Raw genomic sequence first — 20,711 nt, 5'->3', positions numbered from 1 at the left:
ATCAAACTCAACTCTTCAGAACCAAGTGTAAAATCCTATATTTTGAGCAGCTAAGAGCCCAAAAGAGCGGCGTCAACAACCGAAACCGAAAAGTAAAACACAGCTAAATTGTTTAGTGTTTAGAGTATATATGAAAACAACAAAAAACGAATCGATTTATATATATTTACAATTATATATATAATGCGAGCGGCGAAATTGTAATAAGCAAGAGATAGAGTGCAGCACACGCTTCGATTTTTAATTTTACAAATATTATTATTATTGTGGTTATATATGTATATAATTATATTATAAATAATTGAAGCAAAACGAAAAAATAAAAAATTATATGTAATCGAAAATAAATCCCCTCGGATTGCATCTAAAACACATCTGTGGTGTATACGCTTCGCTGGCGCGGCAATGGTGCACCTTGCTGGCGGGACATTTTCGTGTGCAACTCCCGCAGTCCCTCGCATTGGCGCCCAGAAATCTGTCGGAACTTGTCGATGGCGATGGGCAGCAGGTTGTCCACCAGAAAAACTTTGTTCTTCATCACAAAGTTGGGCTGTAAAATGACATGCTTGAAAAGGATTACATTTAAGCGGTTGTCTAACTTACATCCACGGCCATGTCGCTGGGCGGTTTCAACGAATGCTGGGCAATGAACAGCTCTTTTAGAAGAAGTTCCAGGCTTTGCAGTAGCGTTTCGCACTTGGCCAGACAACCACAGTACTCGGTGAGCTGCAGGAAGTGTCTGATGAAAACCACTGTCGACTGGGTGAGATTTATCCAGGTGTCGCCCGTCGCCTGGGCTCGCACATCGATACCCAACACATCGAGCTCCAGGAGCAGACGCTTTAGATTTGACTTGGTCTGCAAATTGTACGGCTGCCAGCTCTCCTCAGTGCGACCCACGGAGTCCAGCAGTCGCTCCTTGGATTCCTCTATCAGCGACTCCAGTGTAGTGCGCAAAAGACCTTCCAAATGATAACTGATATCCAGCCCAATCTCGGTAAGCTTCGTCGAGGGCTTGCGCACTCGCTCCACACACTTGGCCACTGACTCCAGGGAAGTTCCCTTGGTCAGGTAATGCTTGATCAGTTGGCTGGCAAAGTATTGCAGCTCCGCATTGCACCAAACCACGAGCGCTGCAAGAATTAGATTCTAGTTATACTCAAATCCAGACGGAAATATGGCTGTAGCTTACCACTGACGCACGCCGGTTGCTTCTCAAAGGCGGTGAGAAAATCACAGGCCACCTGCGTCAGATCACAGAAAAAGAGTTCCGATATATCCGCATTATTCCTGCGCGCCTCCCGTTGCGCCACCCGCAAACTGACGGCGCAGACCTTCAGCAGAGTGGCACTCGCCTGGCGATAGCGACCCATCTCTACAAGGATCTTCAGGGGCCTCTTGGCGGCTCTCAGCGCGATCTGCAGATTCCTATTGTGACTGTTGGACAGCTCCTTGAGCAGCACACTGATCAGCTTCTGCTCCTGCTGCTTCACCTTGGTTTCAATGGCGTCCGCCTGTGGAACCTTCTTCCTGTTGTCGTTTCGCAAAAATTCCTGGGTTCGCTTTATCAGCTCCTGGGCATCCTCGAAATGCCGCTGGGCCACCAAGGTCTGAATCTCTTCACTGGCCGTGCTAAGCCACTCGGGTGTTTCGTCCTCCAAGGATTTTGGCTCTCCAGGACTCTGGGGTGTGGTTTCCTTCTCCGGCGTCGAAGATTTAGACTGCTGTTTGGCCCGAGTTGGAGGCTGTGGCGCCTGACCCTTCTTTGGTTTCTTTTGCTGGTCAAAGCGAAAGGCCTCTTCCAACTTCTCGATCCACTCGGTTTTCCCAGCAGCCGTGATACTTTGGTAGATCTTGGAACCATCTGGAGTGATTATATTAATGGCATTCTTGACGCCATCCAAGTCTTTGATGTTGATCACGGCTATTTTCTTGGGGTCGTACTCGGTGAGGAAATCCAAGCGCCTTGAAAAAATTACACATTAGTTTTTGCTAAAGCTTCACTTAAGGAAAACCCTACTTATCATGCTTCACTTTGCAGACAATCAGTACATCGTTGAAGAGGAAAAAGAAGACCCTCTGGATGGGTCGGTAATCATTGCCGTCCAACTCAATCAGGGCTCCCTCGTTGAGGAAGGTCTTTCCCTCCAGATTGCCATTGAAGCCCTGGACCATTTCCTTGACCGCCCGCGTGGCATGGCTATTCTCCAGATCATCCGTCGCCGCAGTGCTCTCCGCCTCCAAACTCTCTGCCTTCAGGTGACTGGAGGTCTTGCCATCCGTCATGGTGGCCAGAATATTGCGCTGTTCAATCAGAATGTGCGATAGTTGGTACATTTCCGACTCGAGATCTGCAATGGGAACACATTAACAAGCGTATTTAGATATTGGGGGGCGTAGACTACGTGATATCTCCTTGGCCGTCTGTATAAACTCCATATAGTTCTTTTTGCATGTTTGCTTGAGCGTTGCGGCCGTAGTTTCGTTGTAGGCCTCGATTTCCTTTTTTCGCTGCTGCAAATCGCTGCCACCCACACATTCTCGTGTCAGGTCCTTGGTATCTGCCAGAGATGTACTTATTAATATACTGATTTAGACTTAGAAAACTTAGAAAAACTTACATTTCTCAACGCTGAAATTAAAATCATCGAACTCCTTCATGGTTTTGATTGGAATGTAAACTGCAGCTGACGGCAGAGCCATTCACGACGAACGATTCTAAGGTTGCTGATACATTGGAAAATGTCATGTTTTCACTGCGGCTTACTAATATAACATATCATAAAAGTTACAACATATTTATTTAGTTAAATTTAGTTAAAAGATAGCTAAATATAATAATAAAAACCTTACAAAAGTTAATGCGTACTAAAAATTAAATAAAATGAACTGTTGAAAATCAACATTCCGATTTTTTTGTATTCAGTCTTAGGATTATCTTAGTAAGTATGAATAAGAATTAAAACTTTTGAAAAGTTTTATTCAACCTCAATTTTAAAATATAAAAGACTATGTCGAAGATATCTTCTTAGAAAGTAATAAATTAGATGAATTCGTGTTTACTGTTTGGATTTTCGTAGTAGGTAAGGTAAGTGTTCGAACTCAACCTTAAAATATGAACAACAATGTAAAAAATCTGTTAGAAATCAACAAACAAAATATTTATTTGTATTTACTATTTACATAGATGGATTTACATAGTCACTTATTTTGTTAAATATAAATATACTTGCCACCTGTTGCGTATGCATTTTGTTGCAGTGTAAACACTTCTAACATAAGTGCACCGGCAAAGCTTCTTCTTCACATTTACGCTATTCGCACGCAAGCGTCAACACGCCTGGCCACCTCACAATCGCACACACCCTGCGCTTTTTGTTTTGGTTGATGAGTAATCTTTAGGAAACTCCGTCATACTTTGTAATTGAATCTTAAAGTTAAGAACTGCTTAAACATGGACTGGCTATTCGGCAAGAAGATCAGCCCCGATGAGATGCTGCGCAAGAATCAGCGGGCGCTGAACAAAGCGATGCGAGATCTGGACCGCGAGCGGATGAAAATGGAGCAGCAGGAGAAGAAGATCATCGCGGATATCAAGAAGATGGCCAAGGACGGTCAAATGGATGCCGTCAAGATCATGGCCAAGGATCTGGTGCGCACCCGGCGGTATGCCAAGAAGTTCATGCTGATGAAGGCGAACATCCAGGCGGTGTCCCTCAAAATCCAGACACTCAAGTCACAGAACACAATGGCACAGGCCATGAAAGGTAAACATTGGATACGCAGCTGATTCATCGGCTTATCAACTGATTATGCTCGTTGTTCAGGTGTTACAAAGGCCATGCAGAACATGAACCGCCAGCTGAATCTCCCGCAAATCCAGAAGATCCTGCAGGACTTCGAGAAGCAGTCGGAAATGATGGACATGAAGGAGGAGATGATCAACGATGCTATCGATGACGCCATGGAGGATGAGGGCGACGAGGAGGAGACGGATGCTGTTGTGTCCCAGGTGCTAGACGAACTGGGTCTGCAATTGGGCGAACAGCTGGGTGACCTTCCCTCTGCCTCCGGTTCCCTTTCCATAGCTGGCGGCGCTGGCGCCCAGAAAGCACAGGCTGTGGCCGCTGGTGGCATTGGCGGTGGTGGAGCTGCCGGCGGAGGAGGAGCTGGTGGAGGCGGCGCTGGTGGTCCGGGAGCTCCGGGTGGCAGTGGTGCCTCATCACCCATGTCGGATGCCGATGCGGATCTGCAGGCGCGCCTGGATAAGCTGCGCAAGGATTGAGCCGATCCTAAACTCCACTGCCTATCCATCTTAAGTAAGAGCCACCACCCGTTTGTATCTCCCAGAAGCGAATGTTATATTAAAGAGAATGCTTGTGATTTTCGTTCGCTGCGTGTTTGAAAAATCGATGAGTAAATACCATTTACAAGCTATAATGGAATTAACTAGGTGGTGCTGAAATCGCACAGTCTAGCTACAACAAATTCGCAATACTTGTTACTTTAGAGCTATGCAATATTCGGTATTTTAAAATATTTAAACATTTCATGCCTGTCTTCAATAAAATTAAGCAAAGGAATTTCCAAAATCTTTAGTTAATTAGCATATACATATTTTCAGCTTAAACTACAAATTTTGTGTTTTGTAAAAAAGTGTCTTTATCTGCATAAAACGAACTACTGCTTCAGGTACTCATATTAAAGAGAGCACATAGCACTTGTATAAATAAGCAAACTTGTTTTAAATGTCTTAATGTGAACAGGTGATTTCCATTTATTGTTTATTGCGCTTCAACGTTCCTTAACTTTAGATAGTTTTCTTCAAACTCAATTCAATTGCTTTAGATAACATATAATTCAAGCATTACTTTTGGTCTACCATTTACCATATTACAAAGTATGAGTGTACCACTTTCCATTCCTTAATTGGGTATACTTCATGTGTGTATCTGGTATCTTATCGGGGTGGAGGTACTTTTTACCTTATGCATTACTATTAACAAGCGTATATATTTTTGGGGGGTACAATTGAATGGTAAGGATAGCACTACACACATAACCGGAATAAGAACACGAAATCTAGAAGCCGCTGGCCACCAATATCTTCTCCACCTCCCCAAACACCTGTTCGGCATCGGGACTTGCATCGATCCGCTTCACCTGGCCGGCGCCCTCGAAGAACTTGATGATGGGCAGCGAGTCGTTGTTGTAGGTCGAGATGCGCTTCTTCAGGCTGTCCAGATTATCGTCCGTCCGTCCGGAGCCACTCTGCCCGCGGCCCAGACACCGCTGCACGCACACATCCTCGCCGCAGTCGAAGAACAGCACAAACTGGAAGTCCACCTTCTCGGACATCTGGCGATTCCAGCCATCGAGATTATCCTGGTTGCGTGGGAAGCCGTCGATGAGGAACCGCGACTTGCCCGACGCCTTCATGGCGTTCTCCAGCAGCGAACACGTGACCTCTACGGGCACAATTTTGCCATTGCGTATGTAGTCCTCGATGAGGTTACCAAATTCGGAGCCCTCACGCGAACGCTCCTCGCGCAGCAGATCTCCCGCCGAGAGGTGGGTGAACTGGAAGCGATCCACAATCCGAGAGCACTGGGTGCCCTTGCCGGCCCCGGGACCGCCCAAGACGAAGACAACCTTTGGCTTCTCCACACTCATGATTCCGATTCTGATTTTGTGTGGTGGGGCTGTGGAGGTGGTTGTGTTGGTGGTGTACCTTTTGCTGGCCTTGGAATGTCGCAATTGCTGCTGCGTCAGCGTTGTTGGTGCAAAACGGAATCCTGGTGACCCGCAATCGTTGGCAGCTGCTCTCCACGTCGTTCGTGCCAAAGCCCGCCACATTGACGACTGAACTGGGGGCTAATTGGTGGCGTGGTGTGTGTGCGTGTGTATGGAGTGCCGCCTGCAGTACACCTCACCACTGTTTTCCACTGGAAACGTAACACCCTGTGACGTCACGCACAAGCGCAGCTGTTCGCGGGCGCGCATTGACCAACACTGGCGCCGCCTTTAGCGCGAAGCGTACCAATTTGAATGGCACTTTGTGCAGTTTACTTCCGGTTGCATATCAGAAGTATTAAATTAATTATTTAATATATTTTTGAACTACTTCTTTTTAAGACAGAAGCTCTACAGTGCTTGAGCTGGGGTATACCCTTTGTAGTCTTTCATCGTTTGATTTTCATTCTTTTTATTACCATGTATACTACCTGCTAAATAAGTCTATTAAATGAGCTGCGCTTGATTGTTTTGTATCAAGTCGGCCACTAGTTGGTAGGGAATAATGTGCTGGGAGCCTGCCGCCATGTCCACCTCCTCATCATCGACGCCCACGATCACAGCGGGCACTGAAAAGCAAAAAAGGAGCTTAGCGGTTATCATAATTAAATGGTAAAGGATTATTACCCGCCACATTTGCCTTGAGGAAGACATGGCTCATCAAATTGGGGGTCACAATCCTCTGCTCCGCCTCTCCTCTCTGCTGATTGGGCATGTACTGGGTGGCTACCTTGTGGAAGTACTCATCCACATTACTCGCAAACTCTTGGGCGAACTTGGTCTCCTCGGGAGACAGACGTTTGTCGTCCGGCTCACGACCCGCCTCCTGGTTGAGGATGTGCTGCGTGAAGGTTTCGATTTTCTGCAGGCGGCAACGCAGATAACTGGCCATTATGTAGCGCACCCTCTCCAATTCCATGGAGTGCACCACCGCGCGGAAATCGTTCTTGTCCAGGTCGCGCATCTGCTCCTCCATGTGGGCCACCTGGGAGACCATCAGCTCCAGCATGTCCGCCTGACTGGGCAGGATCTCCGGCGCACACATTTCATTTATCCAGGCGGTTTCTAGGATTTCCAGAACCTAGCCAAATTAGCAAGTGATTTGTTGGTGTTTTCAAGAGCTCCATTTGGATTTACCTTACCTTTTGCGCTGTAATCTGTTCCATGTCGTCATCATCCTCATCCTCCAGTTCTGCGCCTTCGGTGTCATCGATTTCCAGCTGCGTTTCGGGCACGTCTTCAACATCCGACATGGTTTTATTTATTTGTTTATTATTTTGCAGATTTTGGCGCAAATTCTGCGAATCCTTGAGAATGTCAGTGCACCACTACTTTCAACGTTTTTCACCACTGTTTCAATTGTTTTTACTCGATGTGAATGGCATTATTTTGATACGCACGTCCAATCGTTATCGATATCATAAAAGCATGCGATGGCAGCCACACAACAAACTGAATTCCAAAAGAATTTTCGGGTGATTGTAGAGAAGATCTTCAACCACTGGCAGGATCTCCGGCTGGCGGTGGAGCATGGCATGGGCGGACGCAATGGCCAACAGGTGGCTGCTCAAATACCCCAAAATAGTCTTATTTTCTAACCTAATCCGAGTGCCCGTTTGTAGGTGGCCATAGAAATCATGGACTACACCTACCAGTACTGTGTGTCCAATGAAAATATCACGCAGGGCGAGCTGCAGGAGGTTCTGGAGGAGCTGATGGACCAGGAGTTTAACACCCTCTGCGACGACGACTCCATTCCGGAGATCTGCCGGAATCTGCTGCGCTACAAGTTGTTGGCCCAGCAGAATCAGTATCCACAAATAGAGGCTGAACTGAGTAAACTTCCCGCTGGCAAGGAGTGGCTGCGTCCGGATGTTAAGATAACTTACACGCCCATCGATGGGGACTCGTCTTCCGATGAGGACATGGACGACAGTGACGAGGAGGACGATGATCAAATGGGCCAGGGAGACGAGGACACTCCCAGTGGCAGTGGGCGGATGACTCGATCGCAGGCACGAAAGCAGCAGGCTGAGGAGTTTGTGGAACCAGAAGATGGCTGGACCACCGTGCGAAGAAAGTGAATTTCGTAGGGATTATTAAAAAGAAGCCTGTTAGTTTTTTAGTTGTAATACGCTGTATTTACTTCCTGGAGGTCCAGAAAACGCAGTGGTGCAATAGGTGCACGCGTCACGGGTTGGTGGAAAGTCCTGCACAGGTTGCAGTTAACTGGAGAAGCCTTCTTCGAAGTCGAATCCTTGATGTCCTTGCCCTTTTGCAACTGCGACCAGGAGGTGAACTCTGTGCCCTTGGGCAGCACTAGCTTGGGATCCACCACCGAGGCAATGGAATCTACATCTACTGTCATTGAAAGATTTATGGCAGGGTAGATGAGGAAGGCAAAGAACCAGGCGAAGACCATCACCAGGAAGGGCACAAATACGGCGAAATACTTGTCCGGCAAATACGAGTGCAGGCCAAACTCCACTGGGAGCAGGGCCCAACTCACGTAGACGAGGAAGAGGACGGTAAACAGCATATAGAAGGCGAAACCATAGACCGCCCTATGCGGAGTCGGAGCCGGAGTGTGTTCCGGCATTGTCGTTGCCTTCGGGGATTAGCTTATCTTCCTTTGAGTCTGCGAACTGCTTGATGGTGTCCTGGCAGAGGAGCAGGCCCTCGAAGAAGGAGGTGATGGCAGTGCGCAGGCTCTTGACTTGATCCGCCTGGAAACTCACAACCAGGATATCGTTTTCCAGGCTCAACGTTTTCTGCACGAAATTCCGGCGCGGCTCCTTGTCGACACTGAGGACTTTGTAGGCGATCTCGGCCAACCGTGGCGTCTCGAACGGCACTCTTATTATGCTATTGAGAAAAATGTAACTAAGTGTATATCGATTTCTTTATTAAATAGTTAAACTTACGATTCATTTGGTTTATTTGCAATTTGTGGCATCATAAAAGTTTTAACCAATCTGAAAATGCTCGCATGTCATTGAAAAAAGTGAATGGCAATTTTTGAAGAAGAAGCAACTAAAGGTTGTTTATCTCGCAAACAGCTGGTTGGTGAATTCTAATATTTAAAAATGTGATTACTTCATTTTTAAGTACATATTATTATAAATTAAGTTTTAGGAACTTACAACAATGGGATATCAACTACCAATTAAAACTAAGTAACCTCTCTATTTTGTAGTTTCTTTATTACAAAAAAAGGTGTCCAATATCATTGCTCCAAACAAATCCTTTTAGTAAGTGATTACTTCTTGGACTTGACGACTCCCTTAGGAGCGCCCCTGGGTGCGGGCTTCTTGCCAACGGCCTTGGCACCTGGCTTTCCGGCTGTCTTTCCCGTCGGCTTCTTGGCGGCGGCCTTCACCGGCTTCTTCTCCACAACCTTCTTGACGGGCTTGACCAAAGCCTCACGCTGGCTCTTCAGAGACTTGACGATCTTCTGCTCCTCGATGAGGAAGGCACGAACGATCCTATCCCGCAGACAGCTGTGGCAAAGGACACCTCCGTAGGTCCGGGAGACGGTCTTCAAGCGCTTGGACATCCTGGGACGCTCGCTGGGCCGGGAGGGCGTGATTCCGTGGAGCTTCTCCTTGCACTGACCACAGCGTGGCACAGTGGGGTTCTTCTTCACGTACTGGTACACCAGACGACCTCCGGGAGTGCGCACACTGTAAACAAATGTAAGAGGCCTTAGTAATCTTGGATATCCTGTATATGACCTGCTACTCACATGCGCCTCTTGTTGGAGCGGGTGTTGTACGACAGACGTCGCCTCAGAGTCAAGCGTTGGACCATTTTAAAGCTTCTAAATCCAATTGGCCACCCGGAATAAACACCAGTCCCAAGGAATTCATGGAAAATATCACAGAACAAAGACGGAACATCAAAAGTGCGTTGCCACTACATAGTGGGCGAGTTTTGCATCACATTTCACGCCACTAAAGCGCTTTTTGCAATCAAAATATTCATTAAAATTAAAACACAAACCTCTCCGGAAATCAAAAGAAGGAAGAAGAGAATCTGGAGATGCAAGAAAAATCGATGACAATAATTGCTATCGATAATTTCAAAACAATTTCCTTTACAACATTTAACTAATAAAATACATATTAATTAGTACTAAGACCAGATATTTATTTGTGCTAGTAGACTTTTTAATTTGTTAACTTCCAAAAAGTAAAATGATGAATTATTAGAGTTTGTGCAGCCCTGACCCGCCACTCCACTAAAACTTATCGATAGCCTGTTGATTATCAAACTCCCATCTCTATTGCTTAAGCACGCGGCTATTTTGTAAATAAAAAAGAGTTCTTTCAGTTTGAAACGAAAAACATGAGTTTTCTGAAACCCAAGACCCACATAGAAAAGGGAGATGTGGTCATCCTCTACTTGAGTGTCAGTTCCATGCATGCCATCGAAGCGGTGCCCGAAATAGTCAATAAAAAAGGCGAAACAATACCGCATATTTTCCAGACCAATTATGGATCGCTAAAAGTGGAAAGTAAGTTAAAGCTATTGAGTTAATGGACCCTACTAACCCTAATCCCTATTCCAGATATCATCGGCGTGGAGTATGGCAGTAAAGTGGAGCTCTCCAAGGGCTGGGCTCACGTCCTGCAGCCAACGCCGGAACTTTGGACACAAACGCTGCCCCACCGCACGCAGATTATTTATACGCCGGATATCAGTATGATTATCCATCAGCTGGAGGTCCGACCTGGTGCCGTGGTCGTTGAGTCGGGCACAGGATCGGGTTCACTGTCGCACTACTTTCTAAGAGCACTGAAGCCCACTGGCCACCTGCACACCTTCGATTTCCACGAAGCTCGAGCGGATCAGGCACGCGACGAGTTCCGGCGACATGGTATCGCCGACTTCGTCACCGTCTATCACCGGGACGTTTGCAATCTGGGCTTTGGCGCGGAGCTGGATGGAAAGGCCGATGCGGTCTTCTTGGATCTGCCCGCGCCCGATCTCGCAGTGCCGCACGCCTTCAAGGCGTTGAAGCTGTCCGGTGAGTGGCCAACATCGCGTTGACAACTAGTTGTCAGCGCCCTTTTGCGGGCAATCCGGCAATCAGGCGGATATGTTGGGTTAACTGGGCTGGCCTGGTACATTTACACAAGCAATAAACTGTACCTAGATAGAATCGTTTAGTTTTGCATGGTTTTAAGTTTAGTACCAGTTAGAGGGCTTTACCAAGTAGTACTTACCAAGTAGTACTACTATTTTTAAAACAATTTTAAGTAAACAGGCATTTACTTCTTTAGTTAGATAAAGCGGGAAATAGGTTCTTTGATTGTACCTAATTGGGGAAAGGTACCAAAGCGCTTTGAATATCCCAACACTGTCGGTCGGTCAGTCAGTTATCCATCCAGTGAGCCAGAGATGCAGTCAGCTAGTCAGTCCGGCTGCCATTTCACCGTGTTTGACATTGAATGAGCCCGCTTTTGACACTTGATGCGGCCAAGGCAGGCTGACCGGGCGAGTTTGTCATTAGGCGGATGGAAGCTTCCAATGTACAGCGGGTTTGCACCGAACCTAGGGTGCTACTGTATTGGAGGCACACACATAAAATGTCAGGCAAATCAAGTACCAAAAAAGTTAGGGAAAGCTTAGCCACCAATATATTCAAATCTTTAGAAGCTATAATAGAGTAATTATTATTGAAGGCAAGCGAAATATCGCGAAAAATGAGTAAACCTGATTTCCCCTTTCCTTTTTTCGCAGGAGGTCGTTTCTGTTCGTTTTCGCCCTGCATTGAGCAGTCGCAGCGCAGCATTCAAGAGCTAACCAAGCTGGGCTTCAACGAGATTGTTTCCTTGGAGGTGCTGCAGCAGGAGAACGTGGTGAAGACTCGCACGCTGCCCGTCATCGATCTTGAGTTCCTTAAATTGCCCAAAACCGATGAGACGACGACGACGACGGCAGCAAATGCCGAGGAGAGCAAGGCGCCAAAGGAGGTGAAGAAGTACCTGACCTCCAGTAATCCGCAAACCCTGCCCGGTCACACGGGCTTCCTCACCTTCGCCACTTTGCCACCAAATATACCCAAGGCCTGATGAATAAACTTGAATTTACTTTTATTTGACCCACGAACCACGAGCTTCATCATTCGTCGTAGGAGTACGAGTACGAGAATTCCTCGAAGTACTTGCGTTCGCTGGTCTTTACAGATCCGCAGTGGTAGCATCGATGCAACTTCACTTGCTCCTGGCTCTTTCGGTTCCAGGACTTTCTCTCGGGCGCCCAGGGTGTTCGCTGCTCGGGAATGGCCACCTCGGTGCGCTCCGGATTGCCGCTGCAGGTGGGACAACGACCCACAACATTCGGTTTGGGCAGCATGCCATAGATGAGTGGTCCCGGCGGTTGTTTTCCGTAAATGGTGACCACTTCCGGCAGGCTGGAGTACGGGCGGGTGGCAAAGAGCTTCTCGCGGTTGAGAAAACTGAAAGAATCAGGTGAGCAGTTGTTGAACAAGGAGTTTATTTATAAAACGCATTTTCTCTGGGAAAACAAATGTATATGGCTTTGATCAATAGATCATTAAAGCTTTTGCTAATTTGAATTATAAATCAATAAAAGCTGTTACTAATTTGAATTATAAATATGTTGCTAAGGTGAAAGTATAAGGCAAAATGAGAAAAGGTTCGTTTTTTGGAGATTACCGACTAATAAATCGGTAATAAGTACTTAGTCTGTTAATAAAAGCAGTTAAAATTTGCATTCATTCCTAAATCCAATCCCGTATTTAATGATAAACGAATAACAATCATTTTGACTTCGTGCAGCATAGAGAAGGCTACTCACTTGGGCCGCGGCTGCAGCCAGAGGTTGTTGATGCGCTTGGTGCGCATTATGTCGCCCAGTTTCTGGAGGAGTCTCAGGTTCTCCCGCTCGATCTGCTGCTGGCGCTCCCGCTCCACTTGCTGCTTCTTCCACTTGCGCTGCACGTGCTCGTGGGCGCGCGGCGAGTGGGTGTCGATGGCTGGGCGGGCGGACATGACCTTCTCGCGGTGCTGGGCGTACCGCAGTTGCTCCCACGGCTGCTGCAGCAATTTGTCGCGTCGTGAGATCATCTTCGGTGGTTTTCTCGGAGGGCAGATGTTGATGGGCGGCTGGCTAGTGAGTGCTTGCTTACTGTATTACTGTTTAATCCAGTTGAAATCCTGCGCTGTGTGTGTTTGCCACAACAAACAAACAAACAAGTGTCGGTGTGCGGCCATAACAACCTTGCCAGGACAACGGACCCTCGCCGAATGTTGCACCATCATGCTGGGATTAAGTTCAACAACCAAACGGACGAACAGCGCTGGAATCGAATCGAATGAACGAAGAAAAATCCAGGCGGCGGCCGCTTTGCTCAGCTGTCCGCCGAGTTGTCCATCCGCGCAGAGTGACATCTCCAGTGACTCTTGACTTGCAAATTTGCAGGCCACTGCCAGTGCGGTTGTTACATAATTCTGGGCCGCTTCTTCTGCTGCCGCTTCTGCTGCTGCTGCTTGTTAGGTCTGCCCAGTGTTCTGGCCCAGGATTTCTGTGTAGTAGCCGCTCTCATCGAAAAACACCGGACTTTGGTGTGGCGGCAAAAGTTCCTTTCTTCTTTGTTGCGGCTGCCGCAGTTGCTGCTGCTGCTGTTGCTGCTGCTGTTTGCTGTTGCTGGTGCAACTGATGTTGCTGCTGCTCATATGTCAACCGGCAACAACATGCAACCGGCAACAACTGGTTGCCATTCTAAATACTCCTCGTTTAGTGTTTTGATGGATGTTAAGTGCCAGCCCCATATTGAATTCAATCATTTTGCATCGATGGCAGTGGGTTCTCGGTAGTCATTCAGTTTTTGCCATCTTCAAAGTGCTCGCAGCTCGCTTTGATCTGCGAATACGGAATTTGTTGCTCCTCCTCCCTGATTAGCTAACGATGTGGTATTAACTGAAAAACAAAAAGAATAAGACACTCTATTGCTTTTTAACATATACACCTCCGATTTGCTGATTTGGGCGGCACCCGATTAGTTTATTATAAATATTCATTGTTTATTATTAGAGTCTTGCCTTATGACCTTTTCCGTGCAATTGAATTTACATTTTTGAGATTTGAGATTAAACCAATGTGCTGTGACACGCAATTTAAAACTAGATTTCAAATGAATTTCATTAAATGAGCTTGCTTTTTTTTGGATTCAATAATTATTACACCGCCGCCTTGTTGGTTTCTCTAAGTAAAATGCAAATATTCCTCATATTTTGTAACAATTGAAACGAATTTGAATTTGAATTTTCCACAGAGATATCAGTTAACCCATCTGAGTACCCTTTGTACTTATTATAGGCTTGAATCATTTTGCACGGAGGTGGGCTTCTACTATTTATTCCCCTTATACCCTTAACCAAGCTAAGCAACCCATCCAACCACTTGCAATTCCCATCGATCCTGTCAAAAACGGAGTTCGGCGCAATTGTTCTCGTTTGAAGTTGATTAGCCCCCCGTTGTTGCTAACAAAATGTGTCTATTGTGCTCGGTTGCAGCAGCAGTGGATAGTGCGTGAGTTGGCAGTATTGGAAATATTGAAATTAAAGGGTCCACGCCGCATTATTGGTAAGTTAATTGGAAGATCGGTAATTCGATTGCCACAATGGCAACGTGTTGCTTATCACACAGCTCACCTTGTTAGACGCTGGGCCATTTATAAGTTGGATTATCTTGTTTGATGAATCGACAACTGTTACGAATTTCCACCATTCAGCTCCGGAGGGAGTCTCGCGGGTCGTCGCTTTTCACCTTTTGGCCAACATTGGAATCACAATCGCTTGACCGGTGCGCTTGACTCGTCACTAAACACCTGCTTAGTTGTGCATAAATTTCATTTGCTTATGATTATTTTTATTGAAAGTTTCCTCGCAAAATGCCATATAATTGTGCCGACCTGGCTCTGTGGTCCCGCCGCTGATGGGTGTGTGTGTGTGTGTTGTGTGCAGTGTGTGTGTTACCAGGGTGCAGCCTTACGCCCGCCAGCAATATGGCCAGTTTCTCACCTTTAGAAGCCGGCCCCAAAGTCTCCGATAGCGAGGGACGAGCGCAAAATTGATGCCAGCGAGTGCCGCTCGGTGAGTTCTGGGAATAGCGATTACGTGGATACCCTTAAAGGGTATTTAATCATGTTTAATAAACAAAAAAGTTAGAAAACAAGGCTATTTCTATCTTAAGTGACATAATAAGCAAGCTTAAAAGTTAATAATTGTAAAGCAACATTTCTGTAAAATATTTCTTGTTATAGTTCATGTTATTATATACACAAGAGAAACAGCTTGAAAATGTTATAATTTGATTAGCGTGCAATTAACAATAATTACTACTTCAAAGCTGCTACTTATTCAGGAATTTTGCAATCATATTTTTCAATGTGTGAACATGTTTTATAAAATTACTCTTCACTCTTTTGGGCTATTTAAAAACATATCGATGCAAGGCATTGCAATTCGCATTTAACCAATTTTGCAATTGACCCGATAAACCTGGCTGCATTTAGGGAACCCTTTTGTTTTGATTAGCACTCCGCACAGCATATACAACAAAGTGTATGGCATACAGAGAGGTATGGCGATCTGGGCTCTGTCCATTTATTACAACATGAGCCGGCAAACGGCCACAACTGCGGAAAGTCAGTTGAAAACTGCGATTTGCTGTCAGCTAATAATAATAATTTCGATATTGAAAATACGTTTCCTTAGTTAGGTACGACACTAAACGATTTCGCCCAGTCGCTCGGCAACGGCGGTGCAGCAGTGCTAAAAGTCAGGCAGACAATACCAGCACCACCACCAACTGCAACACCACCAGCACCATCAACTGCACCACCAACTGCACCACCGACTTGCAAGTTGACCGTTGGTGGGGGCGTGCTATTTGCTGCCGCTGCTTCTTCCCGATCTTTTTGTACTTTTTTTTTTCTTTTGCGGACAGGTGGTGTGTGGTGTCGATGTTGGCCTGATCGTCGACTTTTGGCTCAGACTGTGTGTTGCCCATCGCCCATCGCCCATTGCCCGATGCCCGTTGCCCGTTGGTGTTCAATATGAGCCACAATTGAGGCATTTAATCGAGCATCTCTTAACACGCCTTGGAATGTTGACTTATTATTGGCCCAGCCAGCCATTCGTACACCCTCCGCAACGTCCTCGGTCGTCGTATCTGTATCTTTTCGCTGGTGGTGGTGGTGTTGCCAGCAAAAGTATCTGGCGGGTCTGGCAGGCCAGGAGTTGGCCAGCAAAAGGAGAGACTTGCGTCGGTGTCAGGAGTCTGTAGTTACCTCACAGTAAAAGCGTTTATCATCATTAGACTCAATCTAAAGACGTTTTCGGTTGGGGTTATCATGTTGATTATGTTGTGTGAAAACAAATTACATTTCTTCTCGCCCTCTCGCGTTTTAGCACCACTTGGTGGTTCTTATACCGCTGCTGGCTAATTACGTAGATGATCGCTGATTTCAATTGTGCTTATTGACAAACCAATTGGCCAATGCCACAGATGATTTTTCCTTTCGCGTTTTCTTTGCCTCTTCCTCTGCCTTTTGGTTTTGGTGAAAGGAAAGCCTTTTTCCCGAGCCGTGAGAAAAAAAATATAGCAAAGTCGTACAACAGCGGAAAATATTTCCAATTTTCTAATGGCAATAATTGTTTCTACGTTTTGGTTTTTTGTTTTTACCTCAAGTACCAATACTTGGCTATAATTTGTTCTTTTATTGTTTTTTGATTTTTTTTTTGGTTTTATTTTGCTTTGCACAGCTGTGTTCTATATAGTTGCTGTTGTTGCAAGTGCCATGGCCTGCAGCTGCAACAACAACAGCAGCAACATCGGCGGCAACAGCAACACACAACTGCAACTGCAACTGCAACGGCAAGAATAACTGCTTTAGCAAGGTTAAGTTTGGCCCTGACTGCCTGATTGCAGTGGACAGCAAGTTAAAAGTTATACAATTAAATGAAAACTTAAAAAAAGTGTAGAAGTGCTCAAAAATATAATTTAATTAGTAAAAGTGGAAGTTCTTAAATGAATTACATAGTACAAACAATTTTGAACCCTTCAATAAATGTAAAATAATAATTCATTTTAGACTTAAATATGCAGTTTGAAGCTTAAAAAACTTCCACGACATTGTGCAAATTTTGTAGTTCAGTGTAGTTCATTTGTCGTGGCGTGGAAAACCGAAAACTCCAACTCCAATAAACATTTTATGCACTTTTAAATGCAATGCATTATTGTAGTTGCACCGATAACGTTATATTTTTTTTTCAGCTGTGTTTTTTTTTTTTAGATTTGTGCCACACACAGTCGAAGTAGAGAAACACAAAAGCAAATATAGTGGCACCAGGGTCAATGTCGCACCTTGAAGTTGCAGCCAATATATAGATTTTGAAGCCGACATTTTTTTTTGTCACAATTTATTGCATTCTGTTGGGGAGTCGAGCGTTTGCCATTTTTATGTGTATTATTTTATTTGCCTGAATCTGTGTGTGCTCGACCATTTTTATCTTGTCAACGCAATCGCCTATGAGTGTTTCTTTTTAATTAATTAACAACAATCGCATGGGTGTCAATGGCATGCCTAGGTGGCACACTTGGCTCCCATGGATTTGGTCTTTAGTGTCCTCGGTATGCCGAAAGTGAGTGGGGGCCAATGAAATGCTCCTTCTGTGCTCAATCCCAAAGCACCGAAAAAATGCACATAAAGTTTCTCTGCCACAAAAAAACAACTTTGAGCTATGCAGCAACTGCAACTCAACAGGTATGCAATGCCAATCAATAAACTTTCGCACAGAGAAGCCGCAGGCAGCTCAATTCTCAATTCTCGGGGCTCCATGGAGAACTAATTGAGCCATTTCGAGGTCTATGATAATCGTTTTTGATGCAGCAGCCGGCTGAATCCAACTGCCAGCCAAACGAAGCCAACGCCTTCACATTATCCAAGAGGCAGACTATGTCAACTCGAAGGTACACAGAAAGTTTTAATTTTCTATTAGATTTACATCCTAGAAAAACTGGGTATGCAAATAAAGAAACGCTTAGAAATGGATCGCCAATTGCATTCATAAATTTAATATAGTTGTACTATTTTATGTGACTTTTTCTTACAGTGTGCAATAAAATTAAAGTTTTGTTTATGAATGGAATTACACGACGACATTTAGATGGCCAAAAGAGCAGCTTGGCCGGGCCAACGCAGCTGGAAATCGAGAGGCCGCCGACTCGGCTCAGATTCACAGACACTTCATCTAAATGTCAGGCCATATCTAGCGACACTCGCAACACTCGGATTCGCACTAGCCGGGTATCGGATTGGTCTTTGGCTTGGTACTTGAAGCTGGACATCTCTTGGTTACTCCGGTCGCCGGGCTCCGGTCTCCGGTTGTCGGCTCTCTTTGGCGGCTGCTTTGGCCAAATCAATTGAGCCGCCTTACCCCATAAACGAGCCAAAACAAATGACTCCGACTTGCCTCGAGAGGCTGCGACTGAGACTGAGACTGCGACTGTGACTGTGACTGCTCTGCTCTTGGGACCCGGGGCAGCTGAAGATCATTAGTATAATTTAAGTAAATTAAACGCAGCGATTAGGTTCGGGATACAGCGCGCTGTATCGAGTGAAATGAAACCAGGCAGGACGGACGGGCAGGCGCAACAAACGGCACCAAGTATTCGCCCCAATCGCCGTTGTCGGCAAAATGCTTGTGTTTATTTAAATTTATTGTAACATTTTCGTTGGCGATTTCAATTTGTAAAACAAGCGAGCAAACAAGCTGTTAAAATATAATGATTGGCACCAATGGAGTTGCAGTCGTTGCAGTCGTCGGCTCTGGAGACGGGACCAAATCGTACTCCAAGATGTGGGTTAAACTGGCCGCATATGCTTATCCGATTCCCGGGAGATGCTTAAAGTGAATTTATGCGGCGTTTAAGCATTGTCCGGCCAAAGTATTTTCGCTTTATGATTGCCATGAGCCGTCGAATGCATAAACCATTTGGCATTGAAAACTATCGGTTAGCATACATTGTCTTTTTGGTTTTCCTTTTATTTGGTTTTTTTTTTTTTTTGAAGTTGCGGGGCTTTTTCCCACACAGACAATGGGCCAAAACGGCGACAACTGAGTCTGGCCTGGTTGGTCTGGTCCCGAGGCTTGAGCCTTGTGTCTCGGATCTCTCCGCATCGTGTGCAATGTGAGGAGCGATGCAGAATCGACTCCCTGTGCAACTGCAACTGCAGCAGCGATCACAAAAGCTCGCTAGGAGCCAGACGGAATTACAAGAGCAGGGCTGCGGAACAATGCCGAAATGCAGGCAGTTCAATTGAATACAGTGGGTCACACAATCGTGTATTTATTCGAAACCACATTTCTTATTTTTAAATTTTTATTAGTAGCTGTTTGATGAGGTACCCTAATGTGCCATCAATATAAACACTTTAAGTTTAGACATTTTAACTAAAAATAAATATATGAAAAGTTTGTATTCATATTGAGGAATAAAATTTCGTTAAACAATACAACAATTTTATAAAATAAATTCTGTAAACTTTCCCCCATTTCCCAAGCTCTGGCCACTGTGCCATAGCAATTGACAAAAGCCTCGAGTACTCCGGCACCAAACAAAAACAACAACCACTGCAGTGAAAAGAACAAAAAGCGAGTAACAAACAAATAAACAGTCAGTAGAGCCAGACACAAACAGCAATTCATATTTGCTCTGATTTATATGGCGTCTAGAAGTTTTCCATTTTTATTATGTATCATTATTATTATGATTTTTTCCCAGGCCAAAAGGCTGTGGAGCTGACTGGCTTTTTTTGTGCCCTGCTGGCCGGTGTAATCAATCAGCGGCAGGAGCTACGGAATGGTGGAACTCCCGGTCTGGTTTTCGGTTAAGGATCTCTCTGTTGCGCTCTGTGCGCGAGTTGGGCGAAAATTAATGTTCTTTAATTTGCAAGTTTGTGTCCTAAGTCTTTCGTTTCGGCCTGCCACACACAGGCTAAATTGGAGTTGAATGGAGGGAGGGGTGGAAAGGGGGGTTGGGGTTGTCTTTGCCGTAGTTGCTGTGGTTGCTGCAGCAATTGTTGTTGTTCTTCTTGTTGTTGTTGTTCCTCAGAAATGTCATTAAAGCGCCACACAGATCTTCGTTGCGGCTGGGTGTGCAAGCGCATTTTGATCTCCTTTGAGTCAATGTCAATTGCTGGCATCGCCCGCGGATCGCTGAGACAAGAGAAAAAGATCTGCATAGCTTGATATTCTAATTGCTGAAATTGTTTGCCACAGACAAGTGTGCTTGTGTGCGGGCTTGTGGCTGCCATGCCCAATGAATAATCATTGAAATCCGTTCGTTGACAAAACCAAACAACAGCCAAGCGACACTAAGAAAAATTGAATACTTAAAATTGTGTTTGCAATGTTTAAAACGCAGGTGTTTAGGTAGTACCGGGAGTTAATTGTTTAATTGATTTAAAATTCTAAATTCCTTTTCCTAATATTATAAATCAAAAGTCAGTTAGGTAGAAAAAACCTTGCCATAGCCCACTTTTTCTGACTAACTAAAATTATGTTAATAAGCTGATGAGTATTGTAGTATATATTGTATGCCACAGTATTGTGTATTAGCTTGCGTATATAGATTTTAATTTAATTATATAACTATGGAGATCTGCTAGTGTCAACTGGCCAGTGATCTGATTTCTCTGCGTGGAGGAGAGAAACTGGGATGCCTGCGCTACATGGCCCTGTGTCTCCTGCCTCTTTTGGTGGTCCCTGCCTCATTGGCCTCCTCATTGTGTCGCACTGATCCAAATCGCATCAAATTTTTGCGCTGCACTCGTTTTCAGCTCAGTTTTGCTGTTCCCCTCGATTTTTTTTTTGGCTGGCTGG

General features: G+C 45.3%; 10 protein-coding genes and 1 long non-coding RNA gene across 11 annotated transcripts; 3 read left to right on the top strand and 8 right to left on the bottom strand.

Moving 5' to 3' along the window:
* Positions 1-237: 237 nt before the first annotated feature.
* Positions 238-2,738, bottom strand: LOC120451011 (exocyst complex component 8). The gene is made up of 6 exons (XM_039634330.1): positions 2,622-2,738; positions 2,406-2,561; positions 2,021-2,351; positions 1,193-1,965; positions 604-1,133; positions 238-550 (listed from the first exon to the last, which is right to left on the bottom strand). Exons 1-6 carry the CDS (start codon positions 2,701-2,703, stop codon positions 365-367), a joined length of 2,058 nt encoding a protein of 685 aa, XP_039490264.1. The 5' UTR covers positions 2,704-2,738; the 3' UTR covers positions 238-364.
* Positions 2,739-3,217: 479 nt separating this feature from the next.
* Positions 3,218-4,583, top strand: LOC120451433 (charged multivesicular body protein 2a). The gene is made up of 2 exons (XM_039635108.2): positions 3,218-3,767; positions 3,828-4,583. Exons 1-2 carry the CDS (start codon positions 3,455-3,457, stop codon positions 4,283-4,285), a joined length of 771 nt encoding a protein of 256 aa, XP_039491042.1. The 5' UTR covers positions 3,218-3,454; the 3' UTR covers positions 4,286-4,583.
* Positions 4,584-4,753: 170 nt separating this feature from the next.
* LOC120451432 (UMP-CMP kinase) lies at positions 4,754-5,966 on the bottom strand. The gene has a single exon (XM_039635107.2). The coding sequence runs from the start codon at positions 5,854-5,856 to the stop codon at positions 5,083-5,085; it is 774 nt and encodes a 257-aa protein (XP_039491041.1). The 5' UTR covers positions 5,857-5,966; the 3' UTR covers positions 4,754-5,082.
* Positions 5,967-6,188: 222 nt separating this feature from the next.
* Positions 6,189-7,136, bottom strand: LOC120451434 (DNA replication complex GINS protein SLD5). Its single transcript, XM_039635109.1, has 3 exons — positions 6,936-7,136; positions 6,421-6,874; positions 6,189-6,362 (listed from the first exon to the last, which is right to left on the bottom strand). The coding sequence occupies exons 1-3, from the start codon at positions 7,044-7,046 to the stop codon at positions 6,241-6,243; spliced, it is 687 nt and encodes a 228-aa protein (XP_039491043.1). The 5' UTR covers positions 7,047-7,136; the 3' UTR covers positions 6,189-6,240.
* A 50-nt stretch (positions 7,137-7,186) lies between these two features.
* LOC120451436 (pre-rRNA-processing protein TSR2 homolog) lies at positions 7,187-7,925 on the top strand. Its single transcript, XM_039635110.2, has 2 exons — positions 7,187-7,352; positions 7,416-7,925. Exons 1-2 carry the CDS (start codon positions 7,227-7,229, stop codon positions 7,875-7,877), a joined length of 588 nt encoding a protein of 195 aa, XP_039491044.1. The 5' UTR covers positions 7,187-7,226; the 3' UTR covers positions 7,878-7,925.
* On the bottom strand, positions 7,912-8,392 carry LOC120451437 (phosphatidylinositol N-acetylglucosaminyltransferase subunit P). The gene has a single exon (XM_039635111.2). It carries the CDS (start codon positions 8,390-8,392, stop codon positions 7,916-7,918), a length of 477 nt encoding a protein of 158 aa, XP_039491045.1. The 3' UTR covers positions 7,912-7,915.
* LOC120451438 lies at positions 8,358-8,801 on the bottom strand. Its single transcript, XM_039635112.2, has 2 exons — positions 8,718-8,801; positions 8,358-8,658 (listed from the first exon to the last, which is right to left on the bottom strand). The coding sequence occupies exons 1-2, from the start codon at positions 8,750-8,752 to the stop codon at positions 8,358-8,360; spliced, it is 336 nt and encodes a 111-aa protein (XP_039491046.1). The 5' UTR covers positions 8,753-8,801.
* A 176-nt stretch (positions 8,802-8,977) lies between these two features.
* On the bottom strand, positions 8,978-9,849 carry LOC120453776 (60S ribosomal protein L34). The gene is made up of 3 exons (XM_039638617.1): positions 9,796-9,849; positions 9,539-9,613; positions 8,978-9,476 (listed from the first exon to the last, which is right to left on the bottom strand). The coding sequence occupies exons 2-3, from the start codon at positions 9,601-9,603 to the stop codon at positions 9,053-9,055; spliced, it is 489 nt and encodes a 162-aa protein (XP_039494551.1). The 5' UTR covers positions 9,604-9,613; positions 9,796-9,849; the 3' UTR covers positions 8,978-9,052.
* A 204-nt stretch (positions 9,850-10,053) lies between these two features.
* Positions 10,054-11,907, top strand: LOC120453566 (tRNA (adenine(58)-N(1))-methyltransferase catalytic subunit TRMT61A). The gene is made up of 3 exons (XM_039638324.2): positions 10,054-10,309; positions 10,364-10,822; positions 11,539-11,907. The coding sequence occupies exons 1-3, from the start codon at positions 10,141-10,143 to the stop codon at positions 11,868-11,870; spliced, it is 960 nt and encodes a 319-aa protein (XP_039494258.1). The 5' UTR covers positions 10,054-10,140; the 3' UTR covers positions 11,871-11,907.
* Positions 10,826-11,621, bottom strand: LOC120453568. Its single transcript, XR_005616543.1, has 3 exons — positions 11,512-11,621; positions 11,022-11,454; positions 10,826-10,947 (listed from the first exon to the last, which is right to left on the bottom strand). It is a non-coding gene; the product is annotated as an uncharacterized LOC120453568 (long non-coding RNA).
* On the bottom strand, positions 11,875-14,576 carry LOC120453567. Its single transcript, XM_039638325.2, has 3 exons — positions 14,475-14,576; positions 12,619-13,740; positions 11,875-12,256 (listed from the first exon to the last, which is right to left on the bottom strand). The coding sequence occupies exons 2-3, from the start codon at positions 12,885-12,887 to the stop codon at positions 11,920-11,922; spliced, it is 606 nt and encodes a 201-aa protein (XP_039494259.1). The 5' UTR covers positions 12,888-13,740; positions 14,475-14,576; the 3' UTR covers positions 11,875-11,919.
* Between the last annotated feature and the right edge of the window lie 6,135 nt (positions 14,577-20,711).

This window comes from Drosophila santomea, chromosome 3R, assembly GCF_016746245.2.
Source record: "Drosophila santomea strain STO CAGO 1482 chromosome 3R, Prin_Dsan_1.1, whole genome shotgun sequence".
NCBI lineage: Eukaryota > Metazoa > Arthropoda > Insecta > Diptera > Drosophilidae > Drosophila > Drosophila santomea.
This window is presented reverse-complemented; position numbering and strand designations above follow the sequence as displayed.